Source organism: Podarcis erhardii (assembly GCF_964252035.2).
Source record: "Podarcis erhardii genome assembly, chromosome: 1".
Taxonomy (NCBI): Eukaryota; Metazoa; Chordata; class Lepidosauria; order Squamata; family Lacertidae; genus Podarcis; species Podarcis erhardii.
Window position 1 is genome coordinate 138,944,819 of NC_138497.1, and position 26,468 is coordinate 138,971,286.

The 26,468-nt window shown below is 45.5% G+C and overlaps 1 protein-coding gene across 2 annotated transcripts in view; it reads right to left on the reverse strand.

The window, feature by feature from the left end:
* CPS1 (carbamoyl-phosphate synthase 1) overlaps positions 1–26,468 on the reverse strand; it is a 215,805-nt gene that overhangs the window by 87,114 nt on the left and 102,223 nt on the right. For both annotated transcript variants that reach the window (XM_081856008.1, XM_081856007.1), the window contains one exon: positions 24,908–25,026. In XM_081856008.1, coding sequence (XP_081712134.1) covers positions 24,908–25,026 — 119 coding nt within the window. The remainder of the gene's footprint in view (positions 1–24,907; positions 25,027–26,468) is intronic.

Below are 26,468 nucleotides of genomic sequence, written 5' to 3' on the forward strand. Positions count from 1 at the left end.
GACCCATATACAGTGGTACCTCAGGTTAAGTACTTAATTCGTTCCAGAGGTCCGTTCTTAACCTGAAACTGTTCTTAACCTGAAGCACCACTTTAGCTAATGGGGCCTCCTGCTGCCGCCGCACCGCCGGAGTACGATTTCAGTTCTCATCCTGAAGCAAAGTTCTTAACCCAAGGTACTATTTCTGGACTAGCGGAGTCTGTAACCTGAAGCGTCTGTAACCCAAGGTACCACTGTAGTACCACTTCCTATACATACCTCTGAAATAGAACTTCCTTTTATCCCTTGAGTTACAAAACCTTGGGAAGGGGCCAAAAACGTAGTCAATGTGGGAATATATGCATGATGACGTAATTTCAGGGCATATATATTAGGAGGCGGAGCAACATGGTTCCAGTATTACAAATGTTCTCAGGGTGTGGATGTAGAGACAAAAACCACAGAACAATGGCAGTTGGACTGAGGTTGCTCAATGCTTATCGGTCCAGTTTGATTTTTAAACTAGAATAGCTCACAGGAAGGGGGGGGAGCAGGGGGCGAGCATTCCCTCTCCTTTCTTCTTCCTGCCAAGTTTGCTCTTTGGAGGCTCATGTTGGTTCACTCGATTGGTTCTGACGTTTCACAAGCTCTAGAATAAGCTGCAATTACAGTAATGAGATTGGGGCAAATATTGTTTGTCTCCTTGCCTCGAGGAGACAGGTTATAACTGCTTTCGTCTAGAGGAACCTCATTCAAAAGATGACTTGTCAGGATATGTCAGGACCCATTAAAATGGTGGGAGATGTAAACCAACAACAATCCTCACTCTCGTCTCTTTCAGCACACATAGCTATAACTTCTTAGGTCTGGGTCACGTAAACATTTAAAGAAGTTGAAATAATACATTGGAGCCAAACAGCACATAAATAAGGTAGAACTGGTGATTTGTGGGAGTAATATAAAGAACAGCAAATAAATATCTCACATTATGCTTCTGAGGGCATTTAATACTTGCTTTTTTTGCACTTCTGCGAAAATGTATTATGTTTAGACGCTTATAAAGTTCTCCCCAGCCGAAGTTCTCCCTAGATATTTGGGTCCCAAGTTACCTGATCTTATGTGCCAAGTGGCACTTCTGACATTTTCCCATTTTTAATTTCATATTTTGTTTAGATTACTGCACATGAACAGATTGCTAGTCTTCAGTCATGTCCTTTGTATCTTACAGGTTACTGATGCACCTGAGTGCCTGTGCACATTGTGATGCAATTGTGATGCAATCACATGATCAGAACAAGATTCTGTTTGAGTGGCATTTTCATCAATGTGTGCTTGTACATACAAGTAAACTTAGAAGGGGAAAATCTATGAACTGAAAACTGTACAGGAAACTGTACCTGGGCCAATTCTGAAAAGTATTTTAAAAATTCTCCTATTCGTGTGACTAATATGCATCTATGAAGTCCACACGGGAGTAGCGCTACGGCTGGAGATCCCACCTGCAGGCAACAGATGAGGTGTTGTTATTGTGGTGCCTTCCAAAAGTTGGTAAACTCCAGCTCCCACTGGTCATGCAGGCTGGAGCTGATGGGAAGTATAGAGTTCAACAAAATCTGTTGGGCACAATGTTTGCTATCCCTTCATTAAAGTGTGTGTGCAAACGGTGTAAGCTTGGCTACACAGTCAGTGGACCTGTCCCCCGTCCCCCCCAGGGTCCCTGACTGTGCATACAGAGTCCATGTGCACAGTTTATATGCAGACTGGTATATTCTAATAGTCTACCACATATGCATAGTACAAAGTGGGGTCTGACACAAGGATCCCCAAACACACAAATGCATACACGAGAGAGAGAGAGGTAAATCTATTCAATAGATTTGGTTTGGGCTGGGTGTTCATCAGTATGCGGATGATACCCAGCTCTACCTCTCTTTTAAATCAGAACCAGTGAAGGCGGTGAAGGTCCTGTGTGAGTGTCTGGAGGCGGTTGGAGGATGGATGGCGGCTAACAGATTGAGGTTGAATCCTGACAAGACAGAAGTACTGTTTTTGGGGGACAGGAGGCGGGCAGGTGTGGAGGATTCCCTGGTCCTGAATGGGGTAACTGTGCCCCTGAAGGACCAGGTGCGCAGCCTGGGAGTCATTTTGGACTCACAGCTGTCCATGGAGGCACAGGTCAAATCTGTGTCCAGGGCAGCTGTTTACCAGCTCCATCTGGTACGTAGGCTGAGACCCTATCTGCCCGCGGACTGTCTCGCCAGAGTGGTGCATGCTCTGGTTATCTCCCGCTTGGACTACTGCAGTGCACTCTACGTGGGGCTACCTTTGAAGGTGACTCGGAAACTACAACTAATCCAGAATGTGGCAGCTAGACTGGTGACTGGGGGCGGCCGCCGAGACCACATAACACCGGTCTTGAAAAACCTACATTGGCTCCCAGTATGTTTCCGAGCACAATTCAAAGTGTTGGTGCTGACCTTTAAAGCCCTAAACGGCCTCGGTCCAGTATACCTGAAGGAGCGTCTCCACCCCCATCGTTCTGCCCAGACGCTGAGGTCCAGCGCCGAGGGCCTTCTGGCGGTTCCCTCATTGCGAGAAGCAAAGCTACAGGGAACCAGGCAGAGGGCCTTCTCGGTAGTGGCGCCCGCCCTATGAAACGCCCTTCCAGCAGAGGTCAAAGCGATAAACAACTACCTGACATTCAGAAGACATCTGAAGGCAGCCCTGTTTAGGGAAGTTTTTAACGTGTGATATTTTACTGTATTTTTGGTTTTTATGGAAGCCGCCCAGAGTGGCTGGGGAGGCCCAGCCAGATGGGCGGGGTATAAATAATAAATTATTATTATTATTATTATTATTATTATTATTATTATTATTATTATTAATATTATATACACACAGAGGCTGTATCAACTGAGCTCAAGTTAAATTGGAAGGCAGGTGAAGTGGAGTACAGCCAAACTATGGAACAGTAATATAATTCAGCCCTGGTGTGAAGGGAGAACTCACATGCACCACACTTCCCAGTAAGATCTATGACCCATATCTGTAACTAGAGCTGGACGTCTTACCATGGGAACTATACATGGACTTCTTTTGCATGTTAATCCAGAAGTACAAAAAGAGGAAGCACATCAGCTGCATTTCCTTCATCTAAACCATGCAAAGACACCCTGAGAGGGATGAATATGGTTAATGAGGCAAAGCTATGCAAATGCCCCCACCTAGTTTTACAGTTCTGTTCCTGTACTGGAGAGCTGGGACCTACATGCAAGAAGGGGTTTCCAACACAATATTCTCTGTTTAGTTCAGTGGGGAAGCAATTCCATGATATTACTTCACTCTTTATGGGAACCTGCTCTCCCTATGATGCTGAATATGCACTAGTTTGGGGCAAAAATACATTAAAAGGCTGCTTTTCTCAATGCCCTGCTTTCAGATACCGCATGTTTCTGCAAAGGTACATAAATACCTTGGCTTAGGGCTTGTCCGCATTTCACTTTTCCTGCGCCTAGAAAGCATGAGTCTGAGTGGTCTTCCATTTCATAGAATCATAGAATCATAGAGTTGGAAGAGACCACAAGGGCCATTGAGTCCAACCCCCTGCCAAGCAGGAAACACCATCAGAGCACTCCTGACATATGGTTGTCAAGCCTCTGCTTAAAGACCTCCAAAGAAGGAGACTCCACCACACTCCTTGGCAGCAAATTCCACTGTCAAACAGCTCTTACTGTCAGGAAGTTCTTCCTAATGTTTAGGCGGAATCTTTTTTCTTGTAGTTTGGAACCATTGCTCCGTGTCCGCTTCTCTGGAGCAGCAGAAAACAACCTTTCTCCCTCCTCTATGTGACATCCTTTTATATATTTGAACATGGCTATCATATCACCCCTTAACCTCCTCTTCTCCAGGCTAAACATGCCCAGCTCCCTTAGCCGTTCCTCATAAGGCATCGTTTCCAGGCCTTTGACCATTTTGGTTGCCCTCCTCTGGACACTTTCCAGTTTGTCAGTGTCCTTCTTGAACTGTGGTGCCCAGAACTGGACACAGTACTCCAGGTGAGGTCTGACCAGAGCAGAATACAGTGGCACTATTACTTCCCTTGATCTAGATGCTATACTCCTATTGATGCAGCCCAGAATTGCATTGGCTTTTTTAGCTGCCGCGTCACACTGTTGGCTCATGTCAAGTTTGTGGTCAACCAAGACTCCTAGATTCTTTTCACATGTACTGCTCTCAAGCCAGGTATCACCCATCTTGTATTTGTGCCTCTCATTTTTTTTGCCCAAGTGCAATACTTTACATTTCTCCCTGTTAAAATTCATCTTGTTTGTTTTGGCCCAGTTCTCTAATCTGTCAAGGTCATTTTGAAGTGTGATCCTGTCCTCTGGGTTGTTAGCCACCCCTCCCAGTTTGGTGTCATCTGCAAATTTGATCAGGATGCCCTTGAGTCCATCATCCAAGTCGTTGATAAAGATGTTGAATAAGACCGGGCCCAAGACAGAACCCTGTGGCACCCCACTAGTCACTCTTCTCCAGGATGAAGAGGAACCATTGATGAGCACCCTTTGGGTTCGGTCAGTCAGCCAGTTACAAATCCACTGAGTGGTAGCATAGTCAAGACCGCATTTTACCAGCTTCTTTACAAGAATATCATGGGGCACCTTGTCAAATGCCTTGCTGAAATCAAGGTAGGCTACATCCACTGCGTTCCCTTCATCTACCAGGCTTGTAATTCTGTCAAAAAACGAGATCAAGTTAGTTTGACATGACTTATTTTTCAGAAATCCATGCTGACTATTGGTGATCACAGCATTCCTTTCGAGGTGCTCACAGACTGTTTGCTTAATGATCTGCTCCAGAATCTTCCCTGGTATTGATGTCAGACTGACTGGGCGGTAATTATTTCGGTCCTCTCTTTTCCCCTTTTTGAAAATAGGGACAACATTTGCCCTCCTCCAGCCTGTTCTCCAGGAATTCTCAAAGATGACTGCCAGTGGTTCTGAGATCACATCTGCCAGTTCTTTTAATACTCTTGGATGCAGTTCATCTGGCCCTGGAGACTTGAATACATCTAAACTAGCCAAGTATTCTTGTACTATCTCCTTAGTTATTCTGGGCTGTGTTTCCTCTGCTGAATCATTTGCTCCAAATTCTTCAGGTCAGGCATTGTTTTCTTTATCGGAGAAGACTGAGGCAAAGAAGGCATTGAGGAGTTCAGCCCTTTCTGTGTCCCCTGTTTGCATTTCACCATCTTCTCCTCTGAGTGTCCCCACTGTTTCTTTGTTCTTCCTTTTGCTACGAACATACCCATAAAAGCCTTTTTTTGTTGCTTTTAACCTCTCTAGCAAGCCTGAGTTGATTCTGTGCTTTAGCTTTTCTGACTTTGTGTCTACGCGTGCTGGCTATTTGTTTGAATTCCTCTTTGGTGGTTTCCCCCCTTTTCCATTTTTTGTACACATCCTTTTTTAATGTTAACTCAGTTAAAAGTTCTTTAGATAGCCACCCTGGCTTATTTAGGCACCTTCCATGTTTCCGTCTCATTGGTATTGCCTGAAGTTGTGCTTTTACTATCTTCCTCTTAACAAACTCCCAGCCATCATGAACTCCCTTTCCTTTTAGTATTACTGTCCATGGGATCTCACCCAGCACTTCCCTAAGTTTTATGAAGTCGGCTTTCTTAAAGTCAAGAAATTGAGTCCTAGTATGCTTGGCTGCTCCTTTCCGCTGTATAGTAAACTTCAGAAGAGCATGATCACTCGCGCCTAATGATCCTTCCACTTCTACCCCACTAACCAGGTCATCAACATTGGTTAGGACCAGATCTAAAATGGCTGTTCCTCTTGTTGCTTCTCCCACTTTCTGGACAACGAAGTTGTCTGCAAGGCCAGTGAGGAATCTGTTTGACCTTATGCTCTTGGCTGAGTTTGACATCCAGCAAATATCCGGGTAATTGAAGTCCCCCATTACTACTATCTCCCTTCCTTTTGCATGCTTGGCCATCTGTTCCAGGAAGGCATCATCTATGTCCTCCGTTTGGCTTGGGGATCTATAGTAAACTCCCACACTGTTATTCTTCTCTCCCTTAATTTTGACCCAAATGCTCTCACTTTGGCTTTGAGGTTCTGAATCATGGATCTCATCACAGGTATACACATCCCTGACATATAACGCCACTCCTCCTCCTTTCTTGTCTGGTCTGTTTCTCTGAAATAGATTGTATCCCTCCATTATTACATTCCAGTCGTGGGACTTATCCCACCAGGTTTCAGTGATGCCTATTATGTCATATTTAGTTTGCTGTACCAAGAGCTCAAGCTCATCTTGTTTATTTCCCACGCTTTGTGCATTAGTGTACAGACATTGAAGTCCGTTAATCATTCCCCCGTGTCTCTTATTTAAGGTTTTTTTCCTCCCACCACTAGGTCTGTGTGCTGTTTGCTCCATTTGGTCTATGACATTTGGATGATCATCTTCATCAATTGATAGACTCCTACCTTCAGGAGCACTGTCTCCCTCCCCCACATTAGTCAGTTTAAAGCCCTCCTGATGAGGTTTCTGAGATTTTTGGCAAAAACATTCCTCCCAACCATTGTGAGGTGCAGCCCATCGCTTGCCAGAAGTCCATCTTCAAGAAACTGCAGTCCGTGACCTAAGAATCCAAACCGTTCCTGTTTACACCAAATCAAATATCTTTAATATGGTTTACACCATTTAATACGGTTTACACCATTTGCGAAGCCAGCTGTTCACTTCCACTATTTTTCCCTTTCTCCCTGGGCCACGTCGTTCAACTGGGAGGACAGATGAGATGACAATTTGTGCATTTAATTGCTTCAATTTCCTGCCCAGAGCCTCATAGTCTCTTTTGATCTTCTGGAGGCTATTGCTTGCAGTGTCATTGGTTCCCACATGAACCAAGAGGAAGGGGTATTTGTCAGTGGGTTTTATGATTCCTTGCAGTCGTTCAGTTACATTTTGGATCTTAGCCCCGGGGAGACAGCACACTTCCCGAGACATTTTGTCAGGCCCACAGATCACTGCTTCTGTTCCCCTCAGTAGGGAATCCCCTATCACCACTACACGCTTTACCTTTACCTTAAGGAGTCTCTATGGGAGTATATTGTATTTAAAAATGGGGTATCAGAGTTTTTAGGGGGCTAACCAGGTTGGGATAGCTGGGATAGCAGGCTTGTTGGTTTTTGAATGTCTTATGTAGATTTTTCAATTTTGTTGTTCTATATGGGACAATGACAAAAAAGAGTATCGTACTGTATCGTATCATACCTTCCCCAGGAAAACTTGCTTTTTGCCACTGACTTAATCCATAAAAAACCCGGTTAACGTTTGCTCCAATTCAGCAGTAAGGATCCAGTTTCCCTCGGCGAAAGCGGCATGACGAGCCCTGAATGTGTAATGGGCCCCTCTAGCTCTCGCAGGGATATTTTCCAATGTTCTAGAAGCTTTGTGCTTCTCATATTTATGGAGGGCTGTGCTGCCTGCATAGATCACAACATTTGTATGCCTTTTGAAAAATGGAAGTGGTACATGGGAATCATGACGGGTCTTTCACGTGTATGCAGAAGAGAAGCATCAAAAGACATTGCAAGTGCTCACCCCCAAACAGCCTCCCATGTTGACTGATTCAGTATCTAGATCTATATGTTGTGCACATTGCAATTAATTATCATATGGCATTTGGGTTTTAGACAATGACTCATAATTGACCAATATGGAGCTAATTTTAGTTAGGTAAATATCCTAATGTTGTGAGTTAGTGAAACATGATTAGCTATTATATTTTAAGACAACTGATGCTTTGGACAATCTTACTCATGCATAAAAATGTGATTCCCCCCCCCCTAAATTTAAATCAAAAAGCAACATGGGGAAATAGTATCTGAATAAAACCGAACATAAGGGAGTGCTTGTGCACCTGTGACTCTTACTAGGTTGAGATTTCACACACACACAGAGTGAGCAGGCCCACTGTAAAACCATCTAACTCAGGTCCTTATGTAATTCTTTCTTCCCATGTTTTCCTTTTCTTCAGATGAAATAAAAGAAAAAGGATAATTCCTATTAGCTTGCAAACATGTAAAACAGACCAAATTGCAGAGCAAAACCTCCAACAAGTATAATAAGCGTCAGGGCCATGAGTAGCTGGGGGGGCTAGTTGGGGGTTTGCCCAGGTGAAGCCTCCAGAGGGGCACCATGGAGGCTCCCAACCTGCCTGGGCTTCCTCCGGCCTTGGCTCCTCCTTGCAGCTCCAGAGTCTAAAAGCGTCCTTTGGCAGCTCTAATCTCTGCGTTTGCCTCTTGGATCTCGAACTGCTGAGCACCGGAGGCAGGGCTTGTCAACCTGGTCCCTCCCGCCCACTAGTGGGAGTTTCAGGATTCTAGGTGGGCGGGGGCGGGGGTTCTACGGCACAAGCTGAATCCTCCTTCCATCGAGCACTGGAGGGTGGTAAGGAAATTTTACCATCAAGAAAGATGCATTAGTGGGCAGTTGGTATAAAAAGGTTGACTACCCCTGACTGGAGGGATGCTTAATTTTAAAGGGGAAGCAGGAAAACCTGGAGAGGCAAAAGCAACAGTCCCCCATCCCCTTTCCCTGTGTGTTGTTACAACTATGTGTGAGAGAGAAATCTGCGAGGACATTAATATTAATAAGATGCATGGGGGTGCCAAACTGAGCCTTTGACCTGGGTGTAGGAAAGTGTAGTTTCGCCCCTGATGAGTGCACTTCCTGTGCATTTCAGCCATTTCCACCCATTGGGAGTGAATCATGCACATTAGTTCCCTATATAGAGATTTGGAGTTTATATCTTTTAAACTTTTCTTTTGCAAAGCGTGTGTGACACTCAACAGAAAAGACAGTGGTCTATTGATGATCCTTTGATCTTTCTTTCATTCCAGTCCACTGGAAACTCTCGATCTAAGGTTTTCCTTCCAGTTCTTATATCTCTGCAAACTGAAGTCCTATTTCCAGAAAGCAAAAATCTATTTTCAAAGTACACCTTTGTGCTCTTTCAAGATATATGGGCACAAAGAATGCCCCCCCCCTCAAAAAAAGTATTTCCCTCTATTTCCAGAAGCTAGTGTACAACAGAACTTTTGCTACAAACAGGATTGCTTGGACCTGCTTGGCCTTGACAGTTGAAAGCATCAGGGCTTGAAAGGACTTGGCTAGAAAGTCTTGATTGAGTCAAGGAACGAGCTGGGCCACCAATCTTACTTCATAGTACAGTGGTACCTCTGGTTACGAACGGGATCCGTTCCAGAGCCCCATTCGCAACCTGAGCAGAACGCAACCCGCGTCTGCACATGTTGCGATTCACCGCCTCTGCACATGCACGTGATATCATTTTGAGTGTCTGTGCATGCGCGAGCGGCGAAACCCGGAAGTAACCCTTTCCGGTACTACTGGGTCACCATGGGACCCAACCTGAAAAGATTTAACCCGAAGCATCTTTAACCTGAGGTATGACTGTATCTAGATTTGAAAGCGTCATATTAGGGTTGAACAACAAATGAATAAGCAGTTCCAGAGCTTTTCAACTCCACTCTTTGTTCAACTATTTTACAGCAAAGAAGGTAACAAAACTGTTCCAGGACTTCTGGCTGCTGGTGAGGGATGGTCCAGCATGACTGAATGGTCCCCCATATTTGTGTGTGTGGGGGGGGTGTTTTATAAAACCTTGACTGGATATGGAAATCTAGCATGTCAGGGAAAAGATTTCTAAGCTTAGCCTTCTCTCCAATGTGCTAGGCCTGTGCCATATGAAAGCCAGAGGGGCCATGCTAGGAAGGAAGAAATGAAATTCCAAACCTGAGACTAGCAATGAGGGGTTTATTGGAGCAGCATAAGCACCACCGCCCCCCCATCAGAGGGTGAGGAGAAGGAAATGCCTCTTTGCCGTGGCAGCTCCCAATCTGGCACCTCAAAGAGATTTGGAGCAGGCTCACTGCCATCACATGACCATGGAATTGTAGAGTTGGAAAGAATCCTGAGGGTCATCTAGTCCATCCCTCTGCCAGCTCTGCCCCCTCCCCACCTCTAAAACACCCCAGTAGAATTAATAAGAAGAATAACCCAGCCCATTTCTGAGGTTGTTGCTGACTAGTGCTGGCCGGAATACGGCCTGTCATTTGGGCAACAGACGTACCAGGGTGCTGCTCAGGGGTGGACCCTCTCCTCACTGCTGCTGGAACTCCCCCCTTACCAAAGGCTGGTGGGGCACACAAGACTGCAGGGAGGGGGGTCTGCCTCCACCTCAGGGTTTGGACTGCCCTGCCTGAAATGAAGGATTCCCTGCACTCCCGTAGTACATGGGAGAGTGACAGAGAAAAACCACCAGAGCTTAGAGCAGTTCTTGGGTTTTTTCCTCCGAACATTAGTGCAACCCTAATATATAGCATATAACATGAGTTTGCTAAATGCAAAAATATAGAATGAACACAGAAACATCCTTGTTTTGTACCTCTCATATCTCTAGACTAACACAGCAAAATACCTATTTTTAAAAATACAACCGACAATTATTTTCCAATAAATGTTCGGCAAAGTGAAGAGATGAAGGAAGCGTGAATTAAAAGCAACGGCCTTGCCCTTGCAGTCCTCTGCCCCTCACCTGCACAGCAAGGCCTGTGCAAAATCTCTCAGGAAAGCCGCCGTTTTAAATGGCTGGTCTCAGTTGTTTACCCGGAGATGGATTTTGTGTCACCTCTGCCACCTCCCGCTCAAGTCCCTGGACACAGAGCAAATATATATCTGAAGCACTTTTGCAGGATCAGCTGTTTGTGCACCTTTGGAACCAAGGATGCTTTCCTCAGAAGAAGGAAAGCCCTCTACAAAACATTTCCTTTACAGGTTTGTTTGAAGTAGCCGGGAGGGGGGAGAGAGAGGATTCGAATCTATTGATTAGTCTACCGGCCGACCGTAGAGTTTGACATTAAAGTGGTATTAACATGAGTGTGTTCTAGGAGCTGCTGGATTACATCTCTATCCGTACCACTGAGTTCCTCCTATTCATAGAATTCCCCCTCCCAGCTACTTCAAATGGACTCATAAAGAAAAGGTTTTTACTGGGCTTTTCTTCCTGTAAGGGTGCACCATAGATTCTAAAACATATGTAACCATAATCTGAACAGTTCCCCTATTAATTTAATAACGTGTGTATGTGTTTTCCATTTGGTTGGGACAAGACAATTCACAGGAGGTACTTCACTATTGTTTGCCGCCTTACAATCATTTTTTTTTTTTTACACTTCATTACAGTTTCCCCATGCATAAAAATATATTTTTTTTATAAACCCTACCTCTTTTTTGCTGTTGTCACCATAACAGAAAATTCTCCGATTACTATAATTTATTTCACACCCTGAGACACAGCTACACTTTCCTATCGTTTCCATGATAACTGTATGAGAGTGTAATGATTTTGAGGCTGGAAGAATAATGGCACCAGCATCTTATGTTCACAGGCTCCTGCAGGTATACCTTTTAGTCTTTCATTACTTCTAATCTTTGAGCAAAAGATTCCATAGCTAATGCAAACATAAAGAGGAGAAGGGCCATCCTTGACATGTCCTTCAGAAAAGGACAATTTCCTTCTTTATAAAGTGAGTTATAGGGAGGGTCTAAGAGTTCAGATTCACAAAGGGCTGTGGAAACATCAGCTACAAGCAGCTTGTACAGAAGCCGTACAAAGCCCTTTAACAAGAATTACAAGTACATTAAGTCTCCCCTCCATAAACCAATGGCAGCAACTAACCCCCTGCCATCGAGCAATCAGGATGATTTACAGGACAGTTAAGGAGAAGTAGAAAAAGCAGAGATGAAGTGAATAGTCCAATCACAGAAGCTATCTGTATCGGTGAAGCAAGAAATATTTCTTTCCCTTGCTCCCTTTGTATTATTTGAATCCAGTAAATTACCAATCAGCAGTTGGTGGGCTCCATGTGAAATTTGCCCCTCTGCAGGGTACTGCCCTGGCTTCCACTATTGCCAAGCCAGAAGAAAAGGAAATGGAATTACCCAGCAGGCCATAGGGGCTGCGAAATGGTTATGGCTCTGGACAATTACAATGGTTATGGGGGGACAATTACTCAGCAATATATCCATTATTAAACCCAGACGCCGATGGAGAATTGGGAATATGCACAAGGATTTGAAGATAATTTCTTTGGGGACACATTTCTAAGTGAAGTGACCTAATTCACACCTAAAACACAGAATATGATTATCCTTTGGATTTTGCACTTCTCTGCATTGGGAAATACACACCTCAGATGTTAAAAATATCAAAATGAATAAAAAATAGTGCATTTTGGGGTAAAATACAATCAGAAATGTGTGCATTGAGATAAAATGTGTATAAAAACATTGATACAAAAATTTATAAAGTCACAAATCAATGCAGAAATGACTTCTGACTGAACAAGTGTGAATTTGATCTGGACCAGAAATAGACTGATCTTTCCATTCCTAAATATACACTGGCTAGGTTCTGGGAGGAACACTTCGGCACCACTGACAAAGAAGGGGAGTTCGAGGGGTTCCCAGAATCAGGACAAGAAGAGGAAGAAGAATCAGATGGGGAAGAGTATTCGGGAAGAAGGGACAGTAGTAGGTGGAGGGCGGTTTTCGAGTCATCCGAAGATGAGGAGGATTCTTTCAGGGGATTCCCAGCCTCACCACCCAGAGAAGAGGGGGAAACGGGGGGTGAGGGGGGTCCTGGAGGGGAGGTGGATGTCAGGGAACTGCCATCGGAGAGTCAGGTGGTGGAAGGGCTCAAGGAGGGTAGGAGACCCTCGGATGCTGAGGAAGGAACCAGCAGGGGGAGAGAGAGAGTTCCTGCAGAAACTCAGTCGGAGGGATGGCTCCAAGATACTTCCAGTGAGAACAGCGGAGAGGTTTCAGGACCTCCGCTGGGGACGCCTACTCTGCGCAGGAAACTGTCACGCAGAGAATCCAGAAGGAGAGTTTCCGTTAAGGAACTCTTATGTTGGCGTAAATTCCGGAAGCGCCCACTGACGGATTCTGCCAGCGATTGAGGTAGCCATGCATCCATGGCTCCGCGGACTGGGAGAGTTTAGAAACTGATTGCATGAGTTGAGAACTCAGCCATTTACGCACAAGCAGCCCCTTAACCCATTACAGCAATCCGTCAGTCTTCGACGCTGCGTGTGCGAAAGAGAGGCATCATGAGCAACCCAACTGGAGACGGAGCAGCGGGAGGAGCTGGAGCGGGACCAACTCTGGAGGAGAGAAACAGAGCGTTGGAACACCAGCTGGCACTGCTAACGGCGCGTCTCGAGAGGAGAGCTCAGGATGCACAGGGGAAGCCCACCCCCATCGCAAGGAAGGTACCGGGGTTGGTACAGAAATTCGGGGGTGACCCAAGAAGCTACCAAGCCTTTAAGACAGAAATGCAGTACGCACTGAACCTGCAGTTTGATGACTTTGCCGATGAGGAATCGAGAGTGGCTTTTGTGATTGGGCACCTCGAGGGGGGGGGGCTAGAGACTGGGTGAGGCCCCTGATGGCATCGAATAATGACGCCTTAAAGGACTTGAGGAAATTCTTTATCGCGATGGACTTGATGTTTTCCAGCCAGATTGAACAGGGCGTGGTACGCAGACAGTTAATGGCATGCAAACAGGGGAATCAGTCCGTCCGGGAGTATTGGACACAGTTTACCATGCTCATACATAAATTGGGGTGGGACCTGTCTTCGGACCCGATTCAAATGCTGTTTGAAGAAGGGCTAGCCCCGGCGGTGAAAGATGAACTTTCCCGCGCGCCCTGCCGGAGTCTATGGATCAGCTGACCAAATCGGCTCTTGCGATTGGAGCACGCCAAGAGGCAAGGGCTCTGGAGAAGCGGGAAGGGAGAGGAGAGCGTTGGAGTGATTTCCGCATTCCTGAGATGCCGGAGCAACCTTCCCCGCCAGTGGAACCAATGGAGATTGGGACTGCGCACGCGCGCGGAATTTCAAACGTCCACGAAGGGCGGAAGAAGGAGGGGAAGAGGGCCAAAAAATGCTTCCTCTGTCAACAGCCAGGACATTTTGCCAGAGTGTGCCCACAAAGGAAGGGATGGCAAGGAATGGTGGGAGCTGTTGGGAGTGAGGAGGAGGGGGTTAAGGAGCAGGTAAAAGCCAACGCCTGGTTGCCAGCGACAGGGCACAGCAGCCAGGCCAAGGATCAGTGAACGTGCCCAAGCCTGAACCCCCAAGAGCGGCTCTAGTCATAGAGGTGCTGCTAGAGCTACCCAATGGACATCCACTCATGATAAAAGCCCTGTTAGACTCAGGCAGCTCCTGCAATTTCATGAGCAAGGAGTTTGCATCAGAGCACCAGATACAGATGCTGCCCTTAAGGAATTCCTTGCAGGTGACCACGATTGATGGGAGGGAACTTCTGGGAGGGGAAGTGAGCCAACAAACGGTCCCGATGACAATGAGGGTGGCAAGGCACACGGAAGTCATTGCATTTCACGTAGCCACTCTGGCGGGGCCGCCCATCATATTAGGGATGAGCTGGCTGGCATTACATGACCCGCTAGTGGGATGGCACCAGCGGACAGTCTCTTTTGGGTCAGCTCATTGCCTAGAACACTGCAAGGGAAGAGAAACTCAGGGGTTGGCTAGGGCAAGTCTGGCAGGGATGGTGGTGGGAGAAAAGGGAGAACTACCACCACAATACGCAGACCTGAGTGATGTTTTCAGCGAAAAGGAAGCAGATAGACTGCCCCGCATAGACCCTTTGACTGTCAAATTAACCTACTCCCGGGAGCCCAGCTACCAGTGGGCAAACTGTACGCTATGTCGGACAGGGAGATGCAGGAGTTAAGGGAGTTCATAGACAAGAACCTGAAACGAGGGTTCATCAGGGAGTCAAGAGCAGTGGGGGGCAGCCCAGTGTTTTTTGTGGACAAAAAGGACTCGAAAAAACCCAGGCTGGTCGTGGACTTCTGGGCCGTCAATTCGGTGACAGAACCAGTGGCCTTTCCCATGCCCAGGATTGACGACATTCTGACCAGGGTGAGGAAGGGAAAGATTTTTACCAAGCTGGACCTGAGGGGGGCATATAACCTGATACGGATGAGGAAGGGAGATGAATGGAAGACCACCATGTTCACCCCCTTGGGGGCCTTTGAGTATCTCGTTATGCCCTTCGGATTACAGACGGGCTCAGCCTGCTTCCAATCCTTCATGCATCACGTCCTGGGACCTCTGCTCTATAAGAACTGTGTGGCCTTCTTAGACGATGTGTTAGTCTACTCAGAGGACGAGGAGCAGCATGTCCGAGATGTCCGGGAGGTCCTAAGCAGGCTGCAAGCAAACCGGCTGTGGGTAAAACTGGAGAAGTGCCAGTTCCATACCAGAGAGGTGGAGTTCCTGGGGTACCGTTTGTCAGACAAGGGATTGGCCATGGATCCCAGTAAAGTCCAAGCGGTACTGGAATGGAAGACACCCAGAACCAGGAAGGACGTGCAGAGATTCCTGGGGTTTGGAAACTTCTATCGGAAGTTCATCAAAAACTTTGCCCACTTAACGGTGCCCATCACCGATTGTCTCAGTAGTAAGAAGAAATTTGCCTGGACGGAAGAGGCGCAGCGGGCGTTTGAACAGCTAAAGAAAGTGTTTGCGTCGGAGGAGCAGCTCTTGCACGTAGATCTACAGAAGCCGATGAGGGTAGAGACGGACGCATCTGATCAAGCGGTAGGGGCGGTGCTTCTCCAGCCGGGAAAAGATGAGTCGGACTGGAGACCGTGTGCCTTCTTCTCGCGGAAGTTGAATAAATCCGAAAGGAACTACACAGTGTACGACCGGGAACTGCTCGCCATTCATGAAGCGTTTCGGCGGTGGCGACACCTGCTGATTGGAGCGCAGCACAAGGTCCAGGTGTGCACGGACCACAAAAATCTGGAATATTGGAGAACGGCCCGAGTACTGAACCAGAGACAAGTGAGATGGGCACAGGAGTTCTCCAAATTCCATTTTGAGATTCGCTACGTACCGGGACCAGAGAACGTCAGGGCGGACGCTCTCTCTCGAAAGCCAGAGTATATGGAGGGGGAGGGAGCGCCCGAGGAAAGGCATATTATCCCAGAGGACCACTGGGTTTGTGGAGCAGCATTGGTGGTGCAAAGGGAACTGGTAGAAGGGACAGAGAACGATGAATATGCCCAAGATAAGCTCAGAGGGCTCAGGAGAGCCGGGGAGAACACAGGGGGGTTTGAAGAAAGGAATAGGGCGTTGTATTACAAAGGGGCATTGTACATACCGGAAGGGGAATTGAGGGGTAGAGTACTCAAACAACTACACGACAGCCCCACCGCAGGGCACTTTGGGCAACACAAAACCATGTGGTTAGTTACCAGGCAGTTCTGGTGGCCCAAGGTGAGGGAAGATGTACGAGAGTATGTAAGGGGGTGCGACCGCTGCCAGCGAGCAAAGGGGGAGAGGGCGGCACCGGCGGGGTTGCTGGAACCATTACCCACACCCGAACGGCATGGGAGGCAGTTTCCATAGATTTTATGAGAGATTTACCAAAATCCAAGGGAAAGACTGCGGCAATGGTAGTGGGGGACCTGTTAACCAAGATGTGCCACTTTATAGCTTGCTCACATGCGGTGACAGCGGAAGAAACCGCCAGGTTGTTTATAGAACACATTTTTAGGTTGCATGGAGCCCCCTTGAGGGTGGTCTCAGACAGAGGGAAACAATTTACGTCCAGGTTCTGGAGGAAGCTCATGAGCTTACTGCACGTAGAGGTCAATTTCTCGACCGCCAGACACCCAGAAACAAATGGGCAGGCGGAAAGGGCAAACAGTATTCTGCAACAATATCTGAGGTGTTATGTAAATGACAGAGAGAATGATTGGGTAGAGAAATTGGCCCTGGCCGAATTCGCATACAATAACGCAGAAAATGTGTCCACGGGCATGAGTCCATTTATGGCCAATTACGGGTGGCACCCTAGGGCCTTTCCAGGGGAAGGAGGGGAAAGATGGAGCGTACCGGCAGCTGAACATTTCGTGGAAGAAATGGAAGCCATACATCAACAGCTCAAGATGAATTTGGATAGGGCCAAGGAAGAATACAAGAAGCAGGCAGACAGGAGCAGAAGGGAAGACGAGACCATAAGGGTGGGGGACCGGGTGTGGTTGTCAACACAAGGGTTGCCATTCAAGGGCGGGTGCAAGAAATTGAGGCCGAAACGACTGGGACCCTTCGAAGTTATACAACAGGTCAATCCGGTGGCCTTCAGACTCAGGTTGCCAGACAACATGAAACTGCATCCAGTATTCCATAGGTCATTACTGTCACCATACCGGGAGGGGCGGGAATTTTTGGGACGTGAAGGTGAGGTTCCCGCGGCACCGGAAGTAGAAGAGAGGGAAAGCAGCAGTCATGTAGCAGAAATACTCGACTCTCGGTGGAAGGGTAAACAGGTGGAGTATTTAGTGGCATGGGAAGGGGAACCAGAGTCCGAAAATACCTGGGTACCAGCAGAAACGGTGGATGATGAGGTTTTAGTAGGAACGTTTCATCTCCGGTACCCAAGGAAGCCTCAGCCCTTGGCTAGGTTCTGGGAGGAACACTTCGGCACCACTGACAAAGAAGGGGAGTTCGAGGGGTTCCCAGAATCAGGACAAGAAGAGGAAGAAGAATCAGATGGGGAAGAGTATTCGGGAAGAAGGGACAGTAGTAGGTGGAGGGCGGTTTTCGAGTCATCCGAAGATGAGGAGGATTCTTTCAGAGGGTTCCCAGCCTCACCACCCAGAGAAGAGGGGGAAACGGGGGGTGAGGGGGGTCCTGGAGGGGAGGTGGATGTCAGGGAACTACCATCGGAGAGTCAGGTGGTGGAAGGGCTCAAGGAGGGTAGGAGACCCTCGGATGCTGAGGAAGGAACCAGAAGGGGGAGAGAGAGAGTTCCTGCAGAAACTCAGTCGGAGGGATGGCTCCAAGATACTTCCAGTGAGAACAGCGGAGAGGTTTCAGGACCTCCGCTGGGGACACCTACTCTGCGCAGGAAACTGTCATGCAGAGAATCCAGAAGGAGAGTTTCCGTTAAGGAACTCTTATGTTGGCGTAAATTCCGGAAGCGCCCACTGACGGATTCTGCCAGCGATTGAGGTAGCCATGCATCCATGGCTCCGCGGACTGGGAGAGTTTAGAAACTGATTGCATGAGTTGAGAACTCAGCCATTTACGCACAAGCAGCCCCTTAACCCATTACAACACTGGATCAGGGTTTCTCAAACTTGGGTCTCCAGCTGTTTTTGGACTACAATTCCCATCATCCCTGAACATTGGTCCTGGTATCTAGGGATGATGGGAGTTGTAGTGTAACAACAGCCGGAAACCCAAGTTTGAGAAACACTGAGCTAGATAGTGTAACCTTCCAACAGCTTGAAATGGAGAGTAAACTTTGGTAGGGCCTAATGGTGGAAAGATACAATTGCATTGAAAAACTTAGCCTTGGAAGAAGGCTGGATCTGGCCCAGGGAACACCAGCTGACCATCCTAATGTGTGAAGAGCTGCAGACGGTTAACTGAGAAAATATGGGTATATCATGGATATAGCAGGAACTATGGATTGGTAATAATCACAGCATTTCCTTCTTCTAAATGTAATTCATTTCACAGGGTTTAATCACTCTCTAGTCTATTTATCTGTCTAGCAGATCAAGCCAAATAAAGCATCTGCTTTTCAAAAGGATTCTATGTTCCATAGGAACAATTCATGGCTGGGCCTCTAGGCACTTTTATAATGCAAACAATTAATAATAATGGTAATAGAAGAGCCACCTTGCAGCTAGCGGAGATGCATGGCAAGCAGCTGGGAAGTTGCCAATGAGCGCTTGGTCATATTTAAACATTGCTGAGGGATCTAAAGTGAAGCTTGTGTCACAGCGGGTTACTTTCAAGCTGGAAACAGTTTTACAGTGAAGGTAGAACAAAATCTACACAGGGGGCAGGGGGAGTGGAACGGTGATTGGAAACTGCAGGCTTCAGGGGGAGCATAAAATGCCAAATCCTATTTCTATCATGACATTAACTTTCCTCTGGCCGTCATTTAGAAGTGCTGCCTGATGTGGTATATAGGACTCTACCCTTAGTTGAAGTCACAATACATTATCATTTTCTATTAGTATATAAACTAGTGTGAAGTACCAAGATGGGGCCTGTTTCTGTCCTGACTTTCATTCCCTTGCCTCCCTAACATTCCCTCTGATATCAGTGCATGTTGTTGTTGTTTTTTTTAAAAAAAATCTTTAGGACAGGGATATTAATCAATAAATATCCCTCGCATTCTGTGCTGAACACGCAGAGGACGCACACTGACTCAGTTCTCTGGAAACTACGGAAAGTGAATGTGTGCACCTTGGCTTCTCTCTCTCTTTCCTCGACCTTAAATTCAGCCCTCTCCATTTCCATGTTAATTTGTGCACTTTTAAAAGAGTATGTTGAGATTCCTTCATTGCAGGGGGTTCCACAAGATGACCCTCAGGAGACCCTTCCAACTCTACATTTCTATGATTCTATGAATTCTATGATTCTGTGAACATTCATGGACAACTTCAGTGCATTTAAAGAAATATGTGCATCTTGTGCTAACTATTTCCCCAAATAAAGTGCACTCTGTACCTCATTATCACCAATACAAGCATTATTCTGTGTACTTTTGCCTAACGCAGGCTCGTTCTCTTTTTGTAAGCGTTCTTTTGGTTGGAAGACTATGTCACAAAATTCAGAGATGTCCACATTTTGAAGGACAGCAATGTTTCAGTTCACTTGGGAAACGTGAACCATGTAGGTTCACATTAAAAATGTGAATTTTTAATGTGAATGACCCATTCTATTTCTCCATTAAAATATGCATGTTGTAAGTATTTCCCCTGTAAAATACACATATTGTGCACATCGCAAAATTCAAAGAATTATCCCTTCCAATTCTTAATTATGTTCTGATTTATGTCCATAAACAACCAATTAAGTCGGATCTGTGAAAATATCCAAGATCCTTTCATGAGAGTCAACTCTCATGTGCCTTAAAAGAAAAGGTACTACACAAATCCACACATAGTAAAATAGCTTGAATTTCTTAGCAGTCTGAACAAATGCAATGCAAATGGACTCAATGCAAATGGTGGGAAATTCTGGCTCATTTCAACCACAGTAACTATGAATGCATAAGTGAAATCAGAAAGATAATAAATCATGACATGGAAGATAGATTCAAAGTTACTCCAGATCAAGGGAAGTAATAGTACCATTCTATTCTGCCTTGGTTAGACCTCGAGTACTGTGTCCACTTCTGGGCACCACAGTTTAAGAAGGGTATTGACAAGCTGGAACATGCGACCAAGATGAACAAGGGTCTGGAAACCAAGCCTTATGAAGAACGGTTGAGGGAGCTGGGCATGTTTAGCCTGGAAAAGAGGAGACTGAGAGGAGATATGACAGCCATCTTCAAATATCCAAAAGGCTGTCACATGAAAGATGGAGCAAGCTTCTTTTTTTCTGGCTCCAGAGGGTAGGACCTGAAGCAATGGATTCAAGTTACAAGAAAAAAGATTCCTACTAAACATCAGAAACATCAGATATTAAACATCAGAGACATTAAGAGCTGTTTGGCAGTGGAATGGACTCCCTTGGAAGGTGGTGAGCTCTCCTTCATTGGAGGCTTTCAAGCAGAGGATGGGTGGTCATCTGTCATGGATGCTTTAGCTGAGCATTGCAAGGGGTTGACTAGATAACCCTTGGGGGACCCGTCCAACACTACAATTCTATGATTATATGTGAAACAGTAAATAACCTACTGCAAACTTTCTCCCCTCCTTCCATAGGCACTAAAACTGCAGCTGACTTTCTGGGTGAAATAACTATATAATTAAAAATTTACAGATTGTCAAAGGAGCAACAGAACAAATATTAGCTGAAAGCCCTTTTCATAACAATAACTGGAAGCTTTCTGCCAAGCTACTTCCCTGAACAGCACTTCCATGTATTGTGGGTTTCTGGCACCCTCTTGTGGCTGAACCTCAGAGAGCCAGAAGCATCACGAAGGAAAAACGGACTACTGTTTTAGGCACTAATTCATCAAGGAGGCTCTCTGGGCCTCATAAAATACAAAGAGAATGCCCACGTCAGCAAAGGATGGAGACCAATAAACAGCCTTGGTCCTCAATTTACTGCCATCGGTTGCACTTTGTTTTATACAGTCACATAATAGAGTGAAATGCCTCCACGATCATAGCTTTCTGAAGAGAGGAGAGAAGTGAGTCATACTGGATATATGGGCATATTATGGCATAAAAAGTGGGGAGATTGACTGCTGGAATTTTGCACTAAAAGAAGGCCAGAAGCCTCCAATTCTGCACATACAAATGAATGCACCTTTATGCAAATTAGTGCTGCTTCTGACCTTTGCTCTCCAGTGGGTCAAAGCCCGTCATGACCATTTCCAGAAAAAGCAACAATTCCATCAATGTCACTAAAGTCTCTATAGGACTCAGCATATAAGCAATTAAATCAACTGACTTGTGAGAGCAAACAATTGAACATTATATAATATTTAAAGGGAAAAGAAATACAGCCCAGATACCTGCTTTGATTGTTTCCCATACACTTATCTTCACTCTACCTTTTCAAACACACACACACACACACACACACACACACACACACACACACACCACTAAATAATTGCACAAGCAGGAGCCAGAACAAACCCCACTGGCACAAAATAGCTTTCCTCCCTCTCCTTCCTCTATGTGTCCCCACACAGAAAAATGGCTCTGGGGCAGCGGGAGAACCCCCCAGAACAGCATATGGGGGAAGGAGAGGGGAGATCCTTCCATCAGGCAAGCAGAAATGATTGAACTGATGGAGGTTTCTCCTTAGGGCTGCTTCAGATTCCACCCATGATCTGCCTAAGGTTCCATCAGGTGCAGAATGTTCTATTCTGGTATGTATTTAAACAGTACACCAAAACACAGATGTGAAGGAAGCAAAAAGGGCATCACACCTTGAGGTTCTAATATTTATATCACCTTGAGTAATGAGTACATGCACAGTACACACAGCAGCAGAAAACTCTGCAAAGAGCTATCCAACTCACATCCTTGGTGCTTGACAATGGGGAGAAAAGCCCAGCACAGACTGAAGAGACACAGCAGCCTTATTTGCCTCTCTGCCTTTAATAGAAAGTGTGCTATGTAGGTTATGTGGCTATTTGCTTGTGTGATTTCCATTCCTGACCACAGGCAAACACAAACTACACAAATTTCCACTTTCTTTTCTGTTTTTGTTGGAATTCTACAACATCCCTAGCTGGGACTAAGATTTCAAAAGGCTGGTGGGGAGGAGAAGGAGCAAGTGGGGATCCAGCAGCCATCACTGCTCATTTCTCTCCATCCTAAGGAGAGATCTTCATTCCCAGAAAATTATCATTTTTTAAAAGAAAGTTTCATTTTCTTTCCCACAGTTGTATGATAAACATTTGGTTCAGAAAGCTACCAATCTGCTGACAGTGATCTCAGTCAGAAGCTCCATGTGGTTAATGCTGGCAGCTAATCAAAGGCAGGGTTTTTAAAAATGGGGTGTGTCTCCATTTTTGCGGAGATTTCTGCCTCTGACTGTAACTCCTGTTCCCTGAACCAAAGAAGAACATTCAGTCACTTTAATTCATTGTTATTCTTGAACAGCCACTCCTGTAGTTCTTCCTTCATCCGGCTTTCAGGAGTGAAAGGTTCTGGCTATGGATCTCATTATAACTGTTTAGATCTTTTTGCAATAAAGAGCATCTCAGCAATAATTAAAAGTTAAAAAATAATAATCAAGAAAGGACACAGAAAGCACAAGTGGACAATGGATGGCCATCCCACTGAATAGCATAGTGCCTTTAAGGACACACTTCAGTGGGAAACACTTTGTGAAGCTGTCAAAATGGTATCCAGAACTAAAGTTTTTCTTTTCTGAAGGCAGCCAAATGCCACAGGCTGTTCTAAAAATATTTCTTAGGAAAGCATTCACCGAAATGTGCTATGAGCCTGAGGACTGGGGTGACGGCAATGTCACTTCATTGGAAAAACTCCAAAATGGGTTCTTAAGGCAATTACTTGCTTGATATCCAGGTACACCAGCAGGTTTGCTGAGAGCAGAGAAAGGTTTGCCCTCTACTGAACTGCGAGTTAACAAAAGCATGGTCCAGTGTCGGTGCAGGCTCCATTAAATGGCCGACTTGAGACTCCCAGAGAAGTGTTGGCATGAACAACTGAGATTGGCGGGAATGGATGAAAATCTGCCAGGACGAAATGAATCTGTATTCTTTTCCTACAGAGTATGTGGCCATGCTTGGCTTTCAACCCATTTTTAATCAGCAGATTGGGAAAGTCCGCTTATCTCCTGATACGGAAGGGATTGATAATATTCAGTGGTAGGCTGCCATTAAAAAAGACAACTGAATTCCAAGGTATTTGTCTAATGTTACCTATACACAAGTGAGGAAAGCATTCACAGAATTACCGTATTGGCCCGAATATAAGCTGCACTCCTCCCCCCCAAGAAGCCTTGAATTTTAAAGACGCGGCTTCTTTGCGGGTGAGGCTTATATTCGGGCCAATACGGTAAGATCTCAACAGATGCCATCTGCTTCTTCGAATGACAGGTGCCATTCTATCCCTATAAGAAAGAGATAATACAACCATTTCCAGAGGTGCACTAACAATTTAGTACATTATTTATTGCACTGCCCACTGTATGGCTGTCTTAGAAGGAAAAGGCTATCTTCCTTGGTGTCACAATGTGGCGGATGGGGCAATTCAGTATTATTTTTTATCTGACGAATATAAGTATATATCCTATTAAGCTGCACAGTTTGCAACTGAAGTGAAGAAAATCTGAGTGAGAATCTTGAACCAAATGTTCAATGGTTTGTAAAAGTGGCTTTTTATAATTTGAGCAAGCTAAATCTAAGAGTAATCCCAGGAAGTTTTAAAGTTTATTTTAATTTTGATTGCATTTTAAATGGAATGTATCCATGTTTTATGTCTGTGCTAATAGGCATTTTACTATATTTGCAATGGCCTATGGCTACAAGCAATAAATATTTATTAGATTGGCATATGTGATGGTATTATTTATTAAACATATTTACTTCCCCCATTTTTCATTTTGCAAAACCTTCAAAGTATTCATTTTACCCATTCACAGTGCATCTCAAACCTATTTGCTTGTTAGCAACCAACACGGTTCACCCTAAATAAAGGTGCAAAGGTTGACACGGAAACAAGGAATAGGTTCAGAAGGAATGTGGATATAAAGAACCAACAGGTTAAGTTCCAGATTTGGGGGGGGGGACTGCCTGGATGGTGAGGGCAAGAGAGGTGGGGGGTGCTGCTGCAACATAGCAAAGAAGAAGAGGAGAAGCAGGTCCAGGAGATTCTGAGGACCTACACTGGGGTCCGTCCTGAGGTGCAGACCTCAACCAGTGCCCAATGATGCCAACCCTAAGGGTGGCCAGCGCAGGTACTGTCTGAGAACACAGATGAATGCAAGCCAGAGTTCAGACGAGGCAGTGGAGGAAATGAAGCAGAAGATGAGGCAGGAGGAGAAAAGAAGTTGGCGCCAAGGGGGATGGAAAGATAGGGAACAGCAAGCTGGGAAGAGACAGGATGTAACTCAGACTATCTTCAAAGCTACAGACTGCCTCTATTACCTTATTCTGGTATACATGCCCAGCACTGGTGCGCATCTTGCTAGTTCAAACATTTAAAAAAATGAGTATGAGTATGGAAACCTTTGTTGCATCTGCATATGCATATGGTGAAGCAAGCACTGAAGAGTTGCGATAAGCATGTGAATAATATGCTAAGTGAGCTTTAAGAGAAAGGAATTTGGCAGTCTTACCTATTAAGACTTTTCAAGCTCTTCTCCATTTTCACAATATTATGCATTTTATAGATGAACCATTTATCAATGGCTGTAAGTTTATGGATATAGTCTACAGGGTTGTTGTCATTCAAAGCCTGCCGGAAAAAGGTATTGATCAGTCACAGTTCATGGACAAAGAACTGGTTTGTTCATGAGTATATGATTAGTTGAAAATATATGCTAGGTATATTCTCCACCTTGGGCCCATCTGAGAAGGGGCTAATGGAGTGTGGCTTCCAGCAGCAGTTTGGATGGGCTCTGTAAGCCACAAACTAAAACAATGCTCTGAATTTTGCTGTTGTTTTCACCTACTGAAAAACACTTTTATGCTTAACGTCCTTTTGAGTTACAGGTAGGTAGTGGTGTGGGTCTGCCATAGTTGAAACAAAATTTTTAAAAATCCTTCTAGTAGCACCTTAGAGACCAACTAAGCTTGTTATTGGTATGAGCTTTCGTGTGCTTGCACACTTCTTCAGATACCACTTTTGAGTGCCTCTTTGAAATTGCGGCTGTCCTGGACACCAGAACAAACTGTTTACAGTCCCCTACGAATTATTTTGAAAGTGGGAAGCTACACACAAGTCCATATGACTGTATGCAGAGCCAAGCGTGGGCATGGGCATCGCTTTTACCAGTTACAGGGGCTCAGAGGGGATTAAAAAATAATGCGAAGGAATTCTCTCTAAGCTTCAACAAAGTCAGCTCTAAGTGAGCGTCTCCATACTTGGCCAGAGATTATTTAATTTTTCTTCTTACATTTATATTTTGCCTTTCTTCCACCACAGAAGCCAAAGCAGTGGTCCTGGTGTTCCCAGGCGGTCTCTCCATTCAGACACTGACAGGACAGATAGCTCAGGTGGTAGAGCATGAGACTCTTGATCTCAGGATCATGGATTCAAGTCCCACACTGGGCAGAAGATTCCTGGATAGCAGGGGGTTGGACTAAGTAACCCTCCAGGTCCCCTCCAACTCTACAGATGTTTTGGGACTACAATTCCCATCATCCCTGACCACAGGTCCTGTTACCTAGGGATGGTGGGAGTTGTAGTCCCAAAACATCTGGAGGGCCGAGTTTGCCTATGAATGCTCAAGAGCTTCCCTCAGCTGTTCCCTGATTGGTTCCTCTGCCATTCTGTAGTAGAGCATGCAGGGATTCTCCTAGTCAGTGAGTTGGCAAACAGAAAGTTTGAAAACCCTGCTGCTATATTTGCACAGGGCTCTGCAGAACCTTACTATCTATTGTAGAATATTTACAACATTCTTCTTGATACCTGCAGCTGACATTGGTATGTTTATTCAGATGAAGGCTTCTATACTTAATGCAGGCTTCAGTTTCCTTCTGAAGTAAAGAAAATCATTTATACCAAACGTCTTTTGTCCAACATTAGTCTCCATAGTTGAGAAGGCAGGTGCAATTCATGGACTAAGAAACAGTTTGTTCGTGGTTATATGGTTTGCTGAAAATATGTGCCAGGCAGCCCTGCACAATCTCTTTGGCGTGAGCCTTGAGTGCTTTGCCTCCCCCTTGAACTGTTAC